Raw genomic sequence first — 18594 nt, forward strand, 5'->3', positions numbered from 1 at the left:
AAAAAGCACCTGGGCCTCCCCACATCGTGGCAGATGGAGGGACAACCACACACCCACTCAGGGCTGCAAGCCCCGCTCTGTGGGTCCAAACATAACAATAACCCTCGCGCTGGTCAGCGCTCAAACGCTGCTCTGCTTTCAATGAATTTGCAATGTTGAATCCAAGGTTTTCCGTGGTCATGGCCAATGAAACCTCGGTCCAGCACTGCTCTACCCTCTGTGAATTTACAGTGAATGATTTAGTGCTGGGTGGGCATTAATAGAACACATAGGTGCAATAACTTGATATCTGAGTGGGGTAACTAGACAAAACAATATCTCCATTGTATTACATAACTCCACAAAAGAACATATGAGTGGTTTTCCATATTTTATCCAGTTTCCTACACATCACAAATACATTATTGCAGGCCATTTTTTCAAAGTACATCATAAAACAGCAGTCATTGTTTTATATTACAGTCAATGCAGAATGAGGATGACACCTTAAGGTAAGTAGTGGCCCAGTAATATAAAATAACTATGATGTTTGGCAGTTAAGGGGCTCAAACTTGCAGAATCATTGGAAAGGTCCTTAAAGCTGACTTTGAGGTGCGGTCCAGTATGTGCTTCAGTGTGACGCAAACATGAACTGTTTAATATTCACATCAGTTGGTCTTGTATTTAGTCCCTTTTAATAGGGCAGATACCATCTTCCTGATTTACTGCAGGGAATACCTTTGCAAACCAATAAAACTGCAATTCAAGAAGCAAGTGAAAGAATTCTTCCTCCCCCTGCTGGACATGTGCTGGCAGTGCACCTTTTCACAGGCCGAATCAGCAGTTAAATGTTACTAATTCTTATATTTTTCTAACTGCAAGCAAAAACACCAATTACGTTTGATTATTTAAGGATTACATACAGTTTGAAGGGTACTGATTTATACGGATTTACAGATTATCAGTTAAAGTACAATAATCCCCTTCTCTACAGTCACCATTAACATTAACAAACTCATTTTTATGTAGCAAGCTAAACGCACTTCCACTAAAGGCTGAAGGCAGAAAAAGTTCATAAAAAACAACAAAGTCACTGATAGTGGTGATAAATCAGGTAGAGCAGAGGTAGTGTAAAAATGAATTACTAGACTACAGTAACAAGAATATTGTGTCTGGAATGTACATATATATCTGTGTTTATTGCTAAGAGAATCATGACTGATGCATTAATTTTTCCATGAAATAACATACTTTTTGTAATACAGAAAAGAAGCAGTTGGAAGACAAAGTAGAGTGTATTCTAATTTAATGCTGGAAGTAAACAGAGATAATTAGACATTAATTGACCATGTACCTTATAAATAAATGTCTTTGTAAGGTTTATCAGCTCTATACATGTGTCAAAGGTATTTGAATAGAAACTTAGCAGTGCTCATGTTCACACATATTAAGCCCAGTATTATTATGAAGTGCTTTTCAGACTCTTGTACATAAACATTTGTCAGATGTTGACCTGAATTGGACTGTGGAAATGAGGATGTTCACCTGGACCTGAAGACTGTGACACTACAAACTCTGGAGTGTATAATAATAAACAAACTGTGACCTGAGCAGCGAGCATGAGAACTTCCCTCAACACCACATGGAAAATCCCGAGATCATTTACTGTCTCAGTCACTGCTAAAGCAAGAAGTTTCAGGGGAAAATAATTAATCACAATGGTGTGTGGAATCAAGTAGACACTAAACTTAAAGTGTGGTTGATTTTAGTGATATTTTATACTGACAAAAAAAGGAAAAACATTAAGATCCAAATATATTCTATATATATTTGTGTATATATATATATATTATTTGATATTTGTGATATTTGCGTTTCTGCTATTTCCATGAAAGGGCATCATTGTTTTGTATGCATTTCAGGGGTATCAGAGCAGAGCTGTCGACTAAGATAGAAATCAGTCCGTCTTTTCACTGCGAGACAGGAGCCATGCTACATCAACAACAACTATTTATGTGGCACCTTCGCTTGTACCCAATTTAATAAATACACAGGATTACATTTAATTGTTAATCATAATCTATATGTTATCAGCTATACCGCCACTCACCTTGTGGGATTTTCAATACTTGCAACAACACCGGAAGCACTCTAGTTTAACCGGAAGTGAGCGAGACTGTTTCTCTTGCTAACCGCATTTATCTTTGTGTGTATCAGGCCGACACCGGCTTTCGGGAGGACAGACAGGTAGTCCACTGAGGTGAGTGGAGCATCAGTTCCCCTTACAAAACGAATTTAACAATAAACCACGTCCATGTTCATGGACTTTTATGAGTACATTTTTTGTGTTTCCGTTAGCTTCTCGTGTTTTCTTGACCTTTCCGTCGTTTTCTGAAGCAAATAATAAGCGAGCTACAAAACGTCGAACGTAAGATAACACTTTACTGCTAGCTAACTGCTAACTTAACTTCAGTTATTCAGTTCGGTGTGTTCAGGTTGAGAGCGTTGATATCTTGCCTATACGCGACATTGTGAACAGCTGGTGAGCACAAGATACGTTCACGTTTGTTTGGATAGGTTTGTAGCGTTAGCCGCACTGTAGCTCATAGCTAGCTAACATCAGTTTTAATTTTTGATGTAACGTTCGTAGCCCCTATTAAAGGATTACGTGATATTTGCGTTCTTCTTAAGCCGAGTGTATACAGCCCTGATGAAGCTTGAAACGATCAATTTGCTCCTCGCGGTGTTAATGTGGAAACACCCACTAGATGGCGCCGTGATACACATAAAGAAAACTGGGTGGCACTCTCCAACTCACCTTTTGTAAAGTTGTAACTAATGCCTTTCTTAATGCTTTATAATCCATTTACTAACGTTTGGATTGCCATGTTGTGAAAAGTCAAGTCATTAATTGAGGTTAACAAGTGTCATTAGCATTCAAACAGTTTCAAGTGTTAATTAGTGAGTAATAACAAGGCTAAGAACAAAACTTACTAATTTCTGTAATTCTAAATGTTTGATAAGATAGTAAGAAATACATTTTGGTCCAGATGCTCTACAGTATTTTTTTAAATCCTTGTAAACTAAAAAGCTGGAGGAGGAGAAGGAACACAACAACGCATTAACTAGATCTCAATGAAGCCAGTGGTTACAGCTGATAAACTCTTTACAAAACGTGCCTGCCAGAAAACTGCCACCACAGTAAACACCTTGCTTGGGAAGTATTGTTATTCTATGCTTTGCTTGTTGTGTGTATGAGTACAATGTAACAGATGATCACTTTCCCTAATCCTTGATCTTTGGTCTCTGTAGGTAAGGCAGCCCGAGTGAACATGTAAGTTCCCTCTGTTCAAATACAATGTTTTAAAGAACAGAGTGACAGTACTTTGGGAAGAGTAATATCTTAATGTATATATTTATTTTTTCTCTTGAAGGTCTGGCTTAAAATGTCACATGTCGCTGCCTGTGGCAGTGGGTGTGTTGTTGGTTGGCCTCCCGTACTCCATCTCTCTAGCTGCTCAGTGGCTTTATGGCTGGCCCAACAAGCCTGGATATAAGAAGTACATTGAAGCACTGAAACCAAGGTAAGTTGTAAAACTCTGTAGATCATGTTTGGTTCTGCTTTTTTACTCACTGAGAAGAGCTGGTTATTAATACCTGTTTCATGTTTGGCCTCTCCATCAGGCGAATATACTGTTTGACCAGAGCTGTGTTGGAAACTCTCAAATATCTGCAATATGGGAGACTTTACTTTCAGTGGAAGTCATGGTACAAGAATGCCGAAAACCAAAAGCATTACGAAAAGGTGTGTTAAGCATAAGATAGACTCATTGATGAAATTACCACATTTATTTCTATGTGTCTTTACATGGAAGAGACCAGGCATTTCTTTAACATCTAAAATTAAATAATCACAGATATATTTGTCTCTTTGTCTCTTTTACCGCTTGATGTGTTCCCTGGAAAATTTGCTATGTAATACCAAAAATTGTGTCAAAGTTCACAGCTTTGTCTGTCTGGAAAATCCAAAGGGCATCACATTTGGCCGCCGAGGCAACAAGTTGGACTTGTACCACCCTCCAAACGTGGACAGGTATAAAGATGCGCCTACACCACTGGTGGTTTTCATCTACGGAGGTGCGTGGGGGTCTGGAGAAAGATATATTTACTGTTTGCTGGCCAGGCAGATGGCTGAAGAACTGAGTGCCACTGTCATTTGTCCCGATTACTGCACCTATCCAAAGGTAAGAGCTGCTGGCATTCTGATTATAGATTTTTAGCACATACTGTATGTAGAGCATGAATGACTGGAATTTAAAAAGTACTTCTCATAACTGTGAACTTTAGGTAAGATTTATACCGCAGCAACCCAAACGGCAGATAAGAAATTTAATTATAAATGTTACTGTGGTATCTGGACTGACTGCTGGTTTCATCGGATCGCCAGGGGAACGTTTTAGGGATGGTCCAAGATATTGCTGACTGCTTGATTTGGGCCCAAGAGAGTGCACCGAAGTTCAACTTTGACAAAGTAAGATGTAATTTCAAAAATTTTTTGGAAATTGAGGAAAACTGTCAGATTAGAATGTCAAGATGGCCAAGACTATTATGAACCCCCCATAGAAGGAACACTTTTAACTAATCAAAATACTAGTGTTTTCTTGGAGAATATTTATTTATTTTTGCTTTAAGATATTCATACTGAGTTATATTTGCTATATCCGCATTGATCCAGTGTTGTTGTCTTAATTTTCTGTATTTCACAGGACAACATAGTGTTGATTGGCCATTCAGCGGGTGCACATTTGTGTGCACTGACCACACTGTTCCTCATTGATGCAAGAGAGGAGCTTTTCATAGAGGCCAGCAAGCAGAGGGACATCACACTGGCGATGAGAGGAGTCATTGGTAAGGATTGCACTGCACAGTGCATCACCAAGTTTCAGTCACAGTTGCAACCACATTTTATGCTGAAGAAATCTCAAATTTTTGTGTTTCTGTGCTGAATTATTTTTCTTCTTTTTATTGCTCTGACCTGAGGGCCTGTGGAGTTCTTCAAATACAAACTTACACAATGAGTTGGACTTCAAACAACTGCCTCTTTCAGAGTTTTCATGAAGTATTCTCATATTTACTCATATTTCTCACACAGGTCTGAGTGGTGTCTACAACATCATGGACCATTATGAGCACGAGCAGAAGCGAGCAGTCGAATACGTCTCTACCATGCACAAAGCCATGAATGGAGTGGAGAACTTCCCGTATTACTCACCAACTCACATACTGGAGAAGCTCAGCCAGGACAAACTGAGCAGGTGTTGCAAAAAGACGAAAATAAAATGATATTGGATTCAACAGCAATGATCTTTATGAATATTTTTGTTTATGTGTGTTGCATCTGGGATTTATTTAATTTCTGAATTTTTAGTATGAAAATTTTTCACCCATGGTCTTCTCTTGTTTTGTTTGTTTTTCCAGAGTGCCTCCTTTTGCTTTGCTCCACGGGACCAGTGACATTATCGTTCCTGTTGCATCTTCCACAAAGTTCTCTGAGCTACTCACCTCCCTGTCCATAAAGGTGTCGCTCTACCTGCTGCCCAGAGTTGACCACACTGAAATCGTCACTGACCTCATGGCGACCGACCGGCGCTTCTACCATCTCATCTACAGCTGCATCAAACAGGAGTACAGAAAACTTTTGGGAACCTGCTGATGTCCCATCAGATCATGAAAACATCAGTTTATCCTAATATTTACTGATCATGCCATACACTTACTTTGTTTACATTATCTGCTCTAATACCTCAAAATGAATTGCATTTAACCTTGAGTTTCACTTAATTCTCTGCGCTGTAATTCTGTAGTAATGATTTGGCAACGCTTTATATGAAGGTACACACATTCAACATTAACTAGTTGCTTATTTGCGTGCATATTGGTAGCATATTGGCTCTTTATTAGTCACTCTAAAGCATTTATTAATGTTATATACTTGGTGTTAAGGTTATTGAGGGTTAGGTTTTGGTTATTGAGATTGTAATTCATGTACAACAACTTCCTTAAGAAGAAATCAGTAATCAGCAGTAACCAGTAATTAGGATGTTATTGAGAGAAAACTCTGAGTTAAGTTAATTAACTCTTAGTTGTAGAACATAATCATGCAGAATGAGTCATTAATAAGTTCTTTTTTAACTACTAATAAAAAGCCAATATACTACTAATAGTTAGTTAATGGTGAATATGTGTCCCTTAATATGAAGTGTTATCAAAGATTTATATGTCATACAGTTCTTTGATTCTAACTGAGTAAATCCAGGAGCTGCATCTGATTAATTTTTATTTTATAATCTGAAAAAGTGCACTGCAATTGGGCTAACATCATTCTCAGAATGTAATGTAACGAGTCATGAAGCAATATCATTACTGTACAAAACATGTAAAGCACAATGCATAACATAAAAATGAAGTCCAGTTAGCAAAACTGAATCTCTGAATGATGTTCCACTGTTTTTATCAAATGAAACTTTCTATTAATTTATTGGAATATCTTGAATAACTACAGTATTTATTGATTCCAGACATATTAAACCCACCTGAAGGAGCTGATTTTGTTCACCTTGTTTTTTCTTTATCAACTCACAACAAATCTCTCACACAGAGGGATATTATACAAGTATTTTCTTTTTTTGCCACGTAGCAGCAAAAATATCATGTACATTGTAAATTGTGCAACCTTATATTTAACATAAATATACAGTTACAATATATAAAAATCTATTGAAGCAGGAAATATCAAGAAAATGCATGCAGTATGATTACATATTCAAAATGCATCCAATGTGAAAATGTGAGCATTTAAAATTACATTACATTACATCGCAACATTAAAATACATTTCTGTGTCTACAGTTTGCAGCAGGGACAGAAAACGTAGAAAATGCAATATTCATAATTTTACTTTCGACGTTATAATTTGCTAGTGGTGCCTACATTATGCTAAGCTAACTGTATAATGCATTTCAAGCGGCTCTACCATAACTTTTTAAGGACTGTATGGAAGTAATTGGGGTCTTCTTCTGCTGCTGCCGCTGCTGCTGCTGCTTCCTCGTTTTCTTCTTCTTCTTCTTGTGTCTTTTATTTTGAAAAGTGAGAAGAACACACACACGGGCACGCGAGGCGGAGTTCACGAGGACCTACATCGGAGCCTCAGTTTAGTTCAGGGTCTGCTGCATATCTCCACACTCAGTCATTCTCAGCCGTAACGGTTGTGTTTGACGGTACCGAACCGTGAAGAAGTGAAAACATGCCTGTAAATATGTAACTGCGCAGTACGCTAACATGAGTGTTTCAACCAGGAGAAGAAAGATGGACTCTGTTGGGAAAAACACCCAGAAGAAGTTGTGGCTCCGCGGTCTGCTTTGGTGGTCGCTCCTGTTCGAGCTGGCGTCCGGAGGTAACAATGCAACTTTTCGACTTTTTCTTTCAATGAAAACAAAACAGAGATTAACTTATTTCATGGTGCCTTCAGTGACGAGGTGTTTATTACTGTAACCGTACCCTACAGTTGGTTAACGTTAACGTGTTTGTTCCCGTGTATGTAGTTTACTGAGGAAATACCTTCACCCTGAAGGCTACTTGCCAGGTTTTAACTACCCTTTCAATGACCATAAACATTAGCATTTACCATTTTCCCTTCTTTTTGGTGGCTCTGATTTCCTTCATATGCAGGTAGCAGCTCTATTTCTGTAACGTCATGAGTGCGCCCTCAAAAGCAGGCTTGGTATCACTTTTCAGAGGATTGTTTTGCTTTATATAGATAGATAGATAGATAGATAGATAGATATACTTTATTTATCCCAAGCTGGGAAATTGCAGTAAATTGCATATACGTGCTGTTGCGTTGCTGTTATGGTTTTCAGGTATTAAAATGATAACCCCAGTGTACAACAATTGAATAAACTGTGTATAATTATAGGCTTGTCCAAAATCATCATCCAAATTATATGATTTTAATGATTCTGCATGGATTTTCCAAATTAAAAGCATCAGTGTTTATCTCACATAAATGACTGGCAGTAGACTTTGGATAATCTGTGCATGCATGGTGCACTCACAGGATATGCAGTTTATCAGAGGCAGCAGCAGAAATGGGACTGTGATGCCCACTGCACTGGAAGAACTATCTGACTGTGACAATAACACACTCAAATGAAATCATAGAAATGGACAGTCGTGAGATCTAAGGTGGAAAATGTTGGGTTTTTTAGTGAGTTATGGCTTCAGATGTACATTATTTACACCCATGTGTGCATGCATTAGCCTCTCTGGTTGATTTGATCCTGGGCATGTGTCATCTTAATCAGCCTTCATCCAGGCTTTGCCCCTGGGGATAATCAGCAGTCATTTCACCATGACTCACACTCGCCATATCCTTCATTGAAAATAATCACAGTATAGACGTTTGTTTGTACTCCAGTGCATTTCAGATTGTGTACATCCTCTGTGTAGCATTCTGAAACAAGCCTTTGCTAAAACATCCACGTCCCAAGCTTTGACAGTGCATCAGCAACAAAGTGGCATGACAGTCTACAAAAACCCAAAGAGGCACTTCAGTCAAGTTGCATCTCTGATTTTGTTGTATAAACGGAGCACACAGGCAGTGACAAGCACTGGTCTTACCCCTCAAATTAACTGTAAGCGGGTGTTGGCTAAAAGGTCACTAGCTTTGTTGTTGTGAAATGTTACAAAAAAATGTCCCTGACGCACAGAAAGCTGCCCCTGCAGACATGAAAATTACAGAACCACCTCCAAACACCTCCTGTTTCTGCTTCATAATGCACACAGTCAGGTGTACACGGGTATGTTTATGTGTGGGTATTGTTTTCTGGCAGTCTACTGTGCCCTTTCATTTACAACCCCCCCCCCCCCCCCACCCCCCCCCCCCCACCCCCCCCCCCCATGTCCATGTTTAGGCACTTACATCAAACAAAAAAGCTCAAAAAACTTAAGTTTTCTTCCAAACACTTTCTTACCTTATTGCCATCTTCTTTTAAAGCTTTCCAAGATTTTATTTCCCTGCGGGGTAGTGAGCTGAGGGGAAGACCCCTTTGTTTTAACCAGACATGACATTCAATAATACGATCTCATTGTGACAATGCGAAAATACAATTGAGCATGCATGTCCATCCTTGTGAATTTAAGGGAAAAATGTCATTTCATTCCTCTTGGCCAGTTTTTAGAAATGCTCCCTTCCTGCTATATACACAGAGCCAGTCAGATGAATGGCCATGATGTGTAAATGAGACAAAAACTCAGTCAGTCTGACTCAGGATCAGAGTAAGGAGAAGTAATGCTGCATGCTGTGTGCCTATGTGGGCCAATCAATTTGTTTTTTCCCAGCTGTTTTTAATGGTTGTTAAAGGCACATTACACCTGACTGGCCAGTCTAACTCTATTAAACAAACTGGGCACAAAGGGAGTTAGCCGTGACAGTTAATTCTATGTAAACAATTGGAATAACTGCAATTTAAAAGTAATTTATTTAAATAGACACACACAATCACACACACCTGTATATTAGTAGATAGAGCTTTGGGAGGAGTCTTTGGTAAGATAAGAATATATTTATATATTGTTAGATATCTTAAACTTTTTTTAACCTCTTGTTCAACCTTGTATCTGCCTTTACTTGATAATTTTAATGTGCCTTAGTATTGATGTCAACATTTGCTTTGCTGAGAGAGAAAGAAAAATTAGCTGCTTACTTAAGGACCAAACCTAAACTGCACATTTAGGATAACAAAATATTACATTTGTATGTAAAATCTTGTTGTATATACAGAAGATTGTCTGAGAAGAAAGACCTGTATGTGCCCGCTTGAGATCTGGTGTTTTACCATTCAGTGTTGAAAATTGTTTCAATCTAGAAGAAAAAAACAGATTTCCTTAGAGTGCCATCTCAATGACACAGAATTAGCATCATTTTGTTTTTACTGGGATCCTGGCAACACTTTGTGCATCAGCCATATTTTGAAAAATCATTTTCTGACTGATCGGCTGTTCACGTGCCAAACATTTAAATTATCCAGATACTTGGACAAAGCCAGCAACAGCTGTCCTGTATTGATATAGCTGAAGGGTTAATTTACATACATTACTTGTTTAATTGTGTTAATTTATACTGCTCAGTCCATACCGATTGGATTTGGCCAGGCAAACTACCCATTAGTGCATTAAACCATTTAGGAGTAAAAACAGTGTCCCCAGTCATCGTGTCCCATTAGCAGCACTGTGTTTCTTTCTCTTGGTCTGAACTGCAAATAAATCAAACGTGCAATGGACATGTTTCTTCACCGAGGCGAACATGTTTGTTAACCTTTGACTATGCGTGGGACTTGGAAGCTCATTAAAAACTGAACTGGTGGTGCCCGGGCATGGAGGCTTAGATGAGAAAGCTTCAGAGCGCGTTAGCCCAGATTACAGGGTGATGCGAGATGGCTGGGAGGTGAGGTAGAAGAAACAGCTGGGTCCGTCCGCCAGGCTCTTCCTGGAATATGGGGCCACAGACAACGTGGGGACGTCAGAGCCTTTCATGTTCAGGTTGAAGGTTCCTGTCAGGGCAGGGCAGGCCCAAACATGTCTGACTCCCTCCAAGCCACCTCCACATCCACCGCCTCAGTTTGTACACAGCTGTTGTGGCGTTAAAGTCAAATACCTCTAAAATTAAATTATGTCATTCCTATGGTTTTGGACAGTACATGAACAGCTTTCTCCAAAAGCTGCAAATGAATGGAGACATAAAACTGCAACTCAGGTGCAATGCACAGGCGGGGCTTTTGTCTAATCCTGAAGGTGGTTATTATTCTTCAGGTAAAGCTGTGATGCGTCATAATTATACTCTCACTCGCACTTGAATGCATGTAAATCTTAATGGTTGAGCACATAAAGTAAGAACACAACTGGCCCACCAGGAAGGCTATGCTCAGCAGAGTCTTAAAAACATACTTTTAAATCAGGTGAGGTATAATATGCGCACAGTGTTATAATGCTCTGTGAGTGTGTGCGCACGTGCACGCGTGTGTGCCTCCCACGTACTCAGACTCTGCTCGACTTGTAAAGAACAACCAGGATGATAATTAGCCTGGCTTTTATCTCTAAATGTCACATGTTGGCTATATTAAGACCGCAATGCCTGACTTGACTTGCTTTGCGTTTGCTGTAATCACTACTACTGTACTTTCTGTTCCAGCTCTCCTTCTCTTTCATACTCAGCTTTCTTTAAATGAGTGTCGAGCATTGATTCAACGGCCTGTAAAAGATAGTGAACACCACATTTCAACACATTCTCCCTCTTGTTTCGCATTTCTTTTGCTTTTTTTTAAAAAAATATATCTATCTCTAATCTCTCTTTATCCAGCTTCCTTCTATGGTGATGGTTTTGTACAGCTCAAGGCAACAGAGTCGTCCGACCATAACACACTGCGCATTCGCTTCCGAACCTCCAGCACCAATGGCCTGCTGTTTCTCGCCGCCGGCCAGACCAGCTACTTCCTACTAGAGCTCCATGCTGGTCGCCTGCAGGTCGGTACATCCGTGTCCTCAGCATATGAGCATATGTGCTCAAGCATACATGAGCACACACATGCATATATATGTACAGGCATGCAATACACACAGATCTTTGTGTTTGAACACATGCACGCGTATGAAAAGACATGACAGACACACAATGATCACCTTAAGCTATTGCTCCATCTCAGCTGACAGTGTCAGTCTCTCAACACAGTAACACAACCGGACAAGCCTACATGGCGTTAGCTGAGTGTTAACTCCATACCAGTCACTTGTCACTATGGAAGCTAGGAGACTATGAAAGCAGCTGATCTGTGTTTTTATTGTATTTGAGTTATTGAGCGATCAATGCATGATTACAATGTAGATGTGAGCCAGATGATTCGTGACTTGATCACAGTGCAACACACATCTACTTCTACCACCTCTGTCCAACAATTTCATAATTTTCTTGCATTATAAAAAAAAAACTAATCAGTGTACTGGTTGTATTCACTTAGCTTCTGCTACTGTAATCACTCTATAATGTAATGTAATGTGGTTTTTGATTTTTATTATTAACAAATTATTCCATGAAATGTGAGAACATTATGAAAAATTTCCATCACAATTTCTCAGAGCCCAAAGTGACATCTTCATATGTCTTGTTTTGTCTGACCAACAGTCCGAAACCTAACCATATTCAATTAAGAATTATATAAAATAGAGCAAAGCAGCAAATCTTCATTTATGAATGAAGAAACAAAAAGATGACTGAAATTATTAATGTTGAACAACAAATTGATTAATTGACTAGTCATTTCAGCCCTAACATGATGTGCAATTCTCTGTATATGATGTTATATGCAATCATTTGAAGAGACCATGCTTTACTTTGTGCAGTCCTTTTGTTATTAACGCTGTCACTTCCTGTATTACTGTCCTGCTGTGCAGCCATAACTGTGTCTGCTCAGTGACTGCAGTGCCTTTTGCTCAATTCCATCACGAGAGTTACTGCTAAAAATGAGCCTTCAAAGCTTGCTAAGTTGAAAAGCAAAACTTAATTCATTTCAAGAAGCTCAGATTTAAATTATGCATTATACATTTTTTTAAAAAGTTACTAAATTTGAAATCTGCAACAATTAACATTCCTATTTGTATAGGGTGTATATCCATATTGAAAGGTACTGAATTCCATAGTAGAATAAGCTTAAATTACTAGGTCAGGAAAAAGTCCACTTTAATGTCAAATTCAAACTGTGATACTGTCAGCAGTAAAAAGACTAACACTACCACAATATTTGTCTGACTCCAAATAAAACAGAAATAAGCATAACATGCGATATACACCTCATGAAGAAATATTTGTATCTTGGGCATACTTGGGCATACATTTAGAATGGGTTTGTGTCCCAAGACAGATGCACTATTTTTAGCTCGCAACACAAGCCTTGCTGGGAGGATTTAAGGGTGAAATACATGTGCCCCTTCAAAACCACTCTGAAGACTACTCTAAAGCATCCAGTGGGCAGCTCTGCCAGGCTAAATCAGCATACAAAATGGACAGATGTACTGTAGAAATGTACTCTACTTCTTTATATACAGACACATTCATAAGAAACATAGGAAACCCTGAGATATGCATTGTAGCTTTTGTGCATCAAACTCGAGAAATCCTAGTGACTAAGCTTCTATTCGCGTTAGACTTGTGCTACCAGGAATGAATCACACTGTCGACTGTGTTGCATTGTCGTACTTCAGTGAGCATGAGGAGTGAATCGCTCATCCCTGTTCCTTATACTGGCACAGGTCACCAAAATAATTTTTTTGTTGACTTGCAAACGTTATCCCTGGGCTTGGGGTCTCATTCAGTGTGAGTCAGTCATGAGCATTTGCTCCCTGAAAACCTGTGCATGAATAGCAGGGACTCAGCAGCAAGCCTTGACAAGCATGTCATCTAAATGCAGCATTAGTTTGAGATGATGACATGATGCTCTGAGGACGTAGCCGAAGGCAAAGAGATAATAGTTCTCTTCCTGCTTTAAATCACGGACAAAGCTCACTGTTATAACAACATGTGACATCACGGAATATAAGCAGTGTAAATCCTGTGTTTCCCTTTCCAGGTGTCACAGTGTCCACGGTTAATCCTTTAAGACTTATAAGTCACAATGTTGTAGGATATAGAAACAATTCTGCCACCCGATACAATCAGAATTTTTAAGAATCTAGTATTATTTTCCTATTTGAAAAGCAATATTTTATATGTTAATAAACAATATTATCCCTGAGCGTAGTTATAGAAGAAGATTTGAGGCTGTACAAGGATGTTAGTCCGTAGAATATGTACAGTGTTCTCCATTTGAGTTTAACGTGACCTGATAATGGCACTAGATGAAAAGCGAAGGAATCACCAAAGTTAATAAAATTCATCCTGAGGGGGACATAACGTCTTTCAAATTTAATGCAATTCGTCCAATAGTTGAGACATTTTACTCAAAACCAAAAACATCAACCTCATGGTAGTGGAGGAAAAGTCAAGGGATCGCCAATGTCATCAGGATTCATCATCACGAAGCAAGAAAGTCTATACAAAAACTATGTACCCATCCACCAACTAGATGAACTGATATTTCACAGAATAAGTAAAAACATTGATCTGCTCTGGGTGCAAAGTGAAATCTAGCATGTCATGCAATAATTGGCTGGAAATTTCAGTAAAACATCTGAATTAAAGTAGAGCTGCAACAATGAGTCGATTAATTGATTAATCATTTCCGTCATAGAATTTTCTATCGCAAGGATTTTCTGCTCTTCATTGTCATTTATGATAGTACAAGAAGATTCTTTTGGTTTTGGACTGTTTGTTTTACAAAATAAGCAATTTAATGTAATGCAATGTCTCTTTGGGCTCTGGGAAATTGGGATCACCATTTTCACACGATTTTGATATTTAATAGACTAAACGATTAATCGATTAATCTGGAAATTAATGGCAGATCAATTAATAATGAAAATAATGATTATAAGCACATTTATAATCTAGTGGTTTTGTTTCTTCTCTTAGCTGAAACTGGACCTTGGATCGGGGGAGCAGGTGTTACAATCAGAGAGAGGCACCCAGCTCAACGACCTGGCCTGGCACTCGGTGGAGGTCCGCCATGTGCAGCACAACGTCACCTTGACCCTAGACAAGAACTCTCACACGAGAGCAAAGATGCCAGGCTCCCATCACAATCTCCACATTTTAGATGGTCTCTATGTTGGAGGCTCTGGAGGCCTGGATAGACTTTATCTCCCCAGAGACCTAGTTGGCTTCCGAGGCTGCATGGACGAGGTGGTCTTCAATGAACATGACTTGTTGTCATCACTGAGACCGTATACTGGATTCAAGAATATCTATGAGGTGTCTTTAGGCTGTAGTCCCCAATTCTTTGCGACAGAGGATGATCCTGTCAGCTTCTTCAGCTCCAGAGCTTACATTTCTCTTCCAACCTGGAACGCCCAGCAGGAAGCGCTTTTCGAGTGTGCTGTGCACACTTCAGCCAAAGAGGGAATTATCCTGTACAATTCAGCTAGAGAGGGGGGCTTTGTGTCTGTGGAGATTCAGGAAGGTTTGCCAGTGGCCATTGTTGGCAAAGGTGGGACCAAAACTGAACTTCGCTCCCTCACGTTCATCAATGACAGGAAATGGCACTCTATCAAGTTGCATTTCAGTTCCAAAAGCCTCGAGCTAACTGTTGACGGAGAGATGGTTAAAAGCAGCATTAGCTCTCGTTCAAAGGGCCTTCAGCTTAAAGGTTATCTTTTTGTTGGAGGTATCGATGACAGCACCAGAGCAGAAGTCAGAAAAGTGGGACTCGTCTCTGTGTCTGGGAAGCGTGTCAGAGGAGGTTCCTTTAAAGGATGTTTGAAGAACATTGAAGTCAATAGAGTGAAGATGGGTCTCTCCAGTGCTGTAGTCACCAAGGACATCTCAGTTGGTTGTGAGCCAGAGAAAGAGCCAGAACCATCAACTACTGTGAGCCCAACAAGTGCTATGGGATCCCTCTTTCACTTGGTGACACCAACTCCGTCACTTCACATGTCCACCCTTGCATGGGGCTTGGACAGAAGGTATGGCTCAAATTTTGTACAACTCAAAAACCTTGTGGTCCAGGAAGGTGGTCGAGCTTCTCTAGAGGCAAAACACATCAAGGTACTTTTAGACTTCAAGAAGCTGGGCATTCGACAGTCTCAGATCATGTTCCGAATTCGGGAACAACCAATTCATGGTCAGATAAGGCTTGATGTTGATCAGGATCAAGAGGAGAACACCTTCAGCATGTTGGACCTTTGGCATGGACGAGTGATGTATATCCATGGAGGCTCTGAGGAACCGGATGACTTCTTAATGTTTTCAATTTATTCTAGCAGTAGAAAGCAAGTTCCTGATTATCTGAATGGCAACAAATTGTACCGCTACAACATTACTTTGACACCCACCAACGATTCGCCTGAATTAAGTCTTCCTGAAGGGAATCTTTTTGTCCTGTTGGAGAACTCAAAGAAACGCCTCACCACAGATGTTCTGAAGGCAACAGACATTGACAGCAACTACACCAACCTTGTCTTCTCCGTGCTTGGGAACCTGAATGCAGATGCAGGGTATTTGGAAATAGAAAACAACCCTGGCAAGGCGGTGACTTCATTCTCATATTTAGACTTGGAGGAATTGAGGGTGTGCTATGTTCACACAGGGGTTCGAAACTCAAGGATAGTTCTTAGAGTTAGTGATGGGGAAAAGGTCAGTAACACTGTGGTTCTAAGAGTCATGGCTGTAGCGCTGGAGTATAAGATTGCCAACAACACAGGCCTTGAGATCATTCAAGGAGAGTCGGCTATAATTGGTTCAAAGCAGCTGGCCGTGCAAACCAATGCTGTGAAACAAGTTGTAGACATCCGGTATGATATAGTTGAGCCCCCTCAGTATGGTGAACTCCAGAGACTTCACTCAAGCGGTGAATGGAGGCATACTGACTCATTTTCCCAACGGCTCCTAGAAAAAGAGCGCCTGAGGTACGTTAGCACTTTTCAAGAAATCCAGACATCCAGCGCCACAGATTACTTTAAGAGCAAAGTTAATGTGGCTGGAAGGGCAACCACTGAAATACTCTTCCCAATCACTGTAAAGTGGGTGAAGTACCACCTGGTGAGGAATGGCATGATAGACATGGACAAAGTTAGAAAAGTGACACTGAATTCAGAGTATCTTTTTGCCACAACTGAAGGTGTGGCCCTCTCAGAAGATGACCTTTATTTTCGTGTTCTCACCATACCGAAGAAAGGGAAACTCTTGCTCGACACCACGGTCTTGAAAAAGAACTCAACCTTTAGCCAAAGAGATGTAACAGATCTAAAAGTACATTACGAGCTCGTCGACAGACCTCATGAGGATACAAGTGACAGGTTCAAATTTCAGCTGGTTTCCAAACATGCTCAGTCGCAAAACTATGATTTCCAGTTTTCCATCAAAGCTGATGTCAACAGCGTGTTTATGAGAAATGATGGACTCTCACTTCTGGAGGGAGAAAGTAAACTTATCACGAAAAATGAGCTGTTTGCAGAGACTTTGAGTACAAAGGAAATGTACTACACAGTAATAAGGAGCCCCAAACATGGAAAACTAGCCCGTATTAGTCAGTCAAATTCTAATGCTAGCTACAACAACATCTTAACCTTTAGTAATCAGGATATATTAGAGGAACGGATAATGTACATCCATGATGACAGTGAAACAACTCAAGATGAGTTTACTTTCATAGCCTCCACCAGCCAAGGGTTCAAATCTTCCATCGCAGAAGATGATATTGGTGCCAAAGAAGGAATCTTCAATGTATCTATTCAGCTACTCAATGACCAAAAGCCGGTACGTGTTATTGATAAAGTTTTCCATGTTGTAAGAGATGGACAGAAATTGCTCACTATAGAGGATTTGCGTTATCATGATGCAGACTCTGATTTTGATGATGGCCAGTTGATTTACACTCGACGTGGAATCCCAATGGGAGACCTAGTGCTTGTTAATGACACTACTCATCGGCTGTTCCAGTTTCGACAGAAGGATTTGGAAGAAAAGCAAGTGTTGTTCATTCACAAAGGTGTAAGCACTGGCAGGTTTGTGCTCTTTGTCTCAGATGGAAAGCATTTTATATCAAGCCTTTTAGACATCAGTGCACATGACCCTTTCTTGAAGGTTGGCAACAACACTGGCCTACTGGTTCAAAAGGGCCAGTCAGTAACCTTTTCCTCCAGTAATTTTAGTGTCACATCAAATTTGGACATTAGAGATGACCAGGAGGTCATCTTCCAGATGGATGAGGCTCCCAAGTATGGAGGACTTTATCGCAATGAAACAAAGGTGGAGTCATTCACACAGTCTGACCTAAAACATGGGCTGATTTCCTATCGTCACAATGACAGCAAACATCTGGCAGACTGTTTCAACATAACAGTGAAAGCTAAAGGTCTTCGACTCGCAGTGAGCATCAATGTGAAGGTTTACCTGGAGAGTCATCAGAGGCCACCCATTGTGCAGCATCACAACACCTTACTGGTGGAGGAGGGAAAACCAGCGAAGATCGATGAAACAAAACTAGAGGTGAGTGTTTCAGAAGACAAACAGATTGAGCGTTTCATCAGTGTTCATGCAACTTGTATATTGATTCAAATAATGTATTTATAATAAATAAATATATAGTATTTTGAATGCCAATGCTGTCCTTTTTTATTCATATTGCAAGATCTAGTGTTTTATTTATATTGAAATATCATTACAATGTCAATTTTTTAAATGTATTATTTAACCAGTGGTCACTAAACCTCTTCTTTACAGATGATAATACTGATAAGAATTATAATTAAAACTTTAATAACAATAATGTGCCTACTTGTGGATTCTGAGCGCAATGTTTAGTTTATATATTTCAAGCTAAAAGCTTCCAAACATGAGTATGGATTCTAAAAATATGTGCATCTCGTGGCATAGTTATGGTGTCAGAAGGGAACAACACATTTAGCAGATAA

The 18594-nt window shown here is 39.7% G+C and overlaps 2 protein-coding genes across 2 annotated transcripts in view; both read left to right on the top strand.

The window, feature by feature from the left end:
• Window positions 1–2193: 2193 nt before the first annotated feature.
• On the top strand, window positions 2194–6562 carry si:dkey-193c22.1 (uncharacterized protein LOC567837 homolog). Its single transcript, XM_041937808.1, has 9 exons — window positions 2194–2239; window positions 3292–3313; window positions 3414–3563; window positions 3664–3784; window positions 4011–4223; window positions 4427–4510; window positions 4746–4887; window positions 5132–5294; window positions 5458–6562. Coding segments are annotated over exons 2-9 (1110 nt in total). The 5' UTR covers window positions 2194–2239; window positions 3292–3311; the 3' UTR covers window positions 5693–6562.
• Window positions 6563–7317: 755 nt separating this feature from the next.
• Window positions 7318–18594, top strand: part of cspg4ba (chondroitin sulfate proteoglycan 4ba) — a 28292-nt gene continuing 17015 nt past the window's right edge. The window contains exons 1-3 of the mRNA XM_041936410.1: window positions 7318–7432; window positions 11396–11559; window positions 14597–18169. Of these exons, the coding sequence (XP_041792344.1) occupies window positions 7318–7432; window positions 11396–11559; window positions 14597–18169 (3852 nt within the window). The remainder of the gene's footprint in view (window positions 7433–11395; window positions 11560–14596; window positions 18170–18594) is intronic.

This window comes from Chelmon rostratus, chromosome 5, assembly GCF_017976325.1.
Source record: "Chelmon rostratus isolate fCheRos1 chromosome 5, fCheRos1.pri, whole genome shotgun sequence".
Classification (NCBI taxonomy): Eukaryota; Metazoa; Chordata; class Actinopteri; order Chaetodontiformes; family Chaetodontidae; genus Chelmon; species Chelmon rostratus.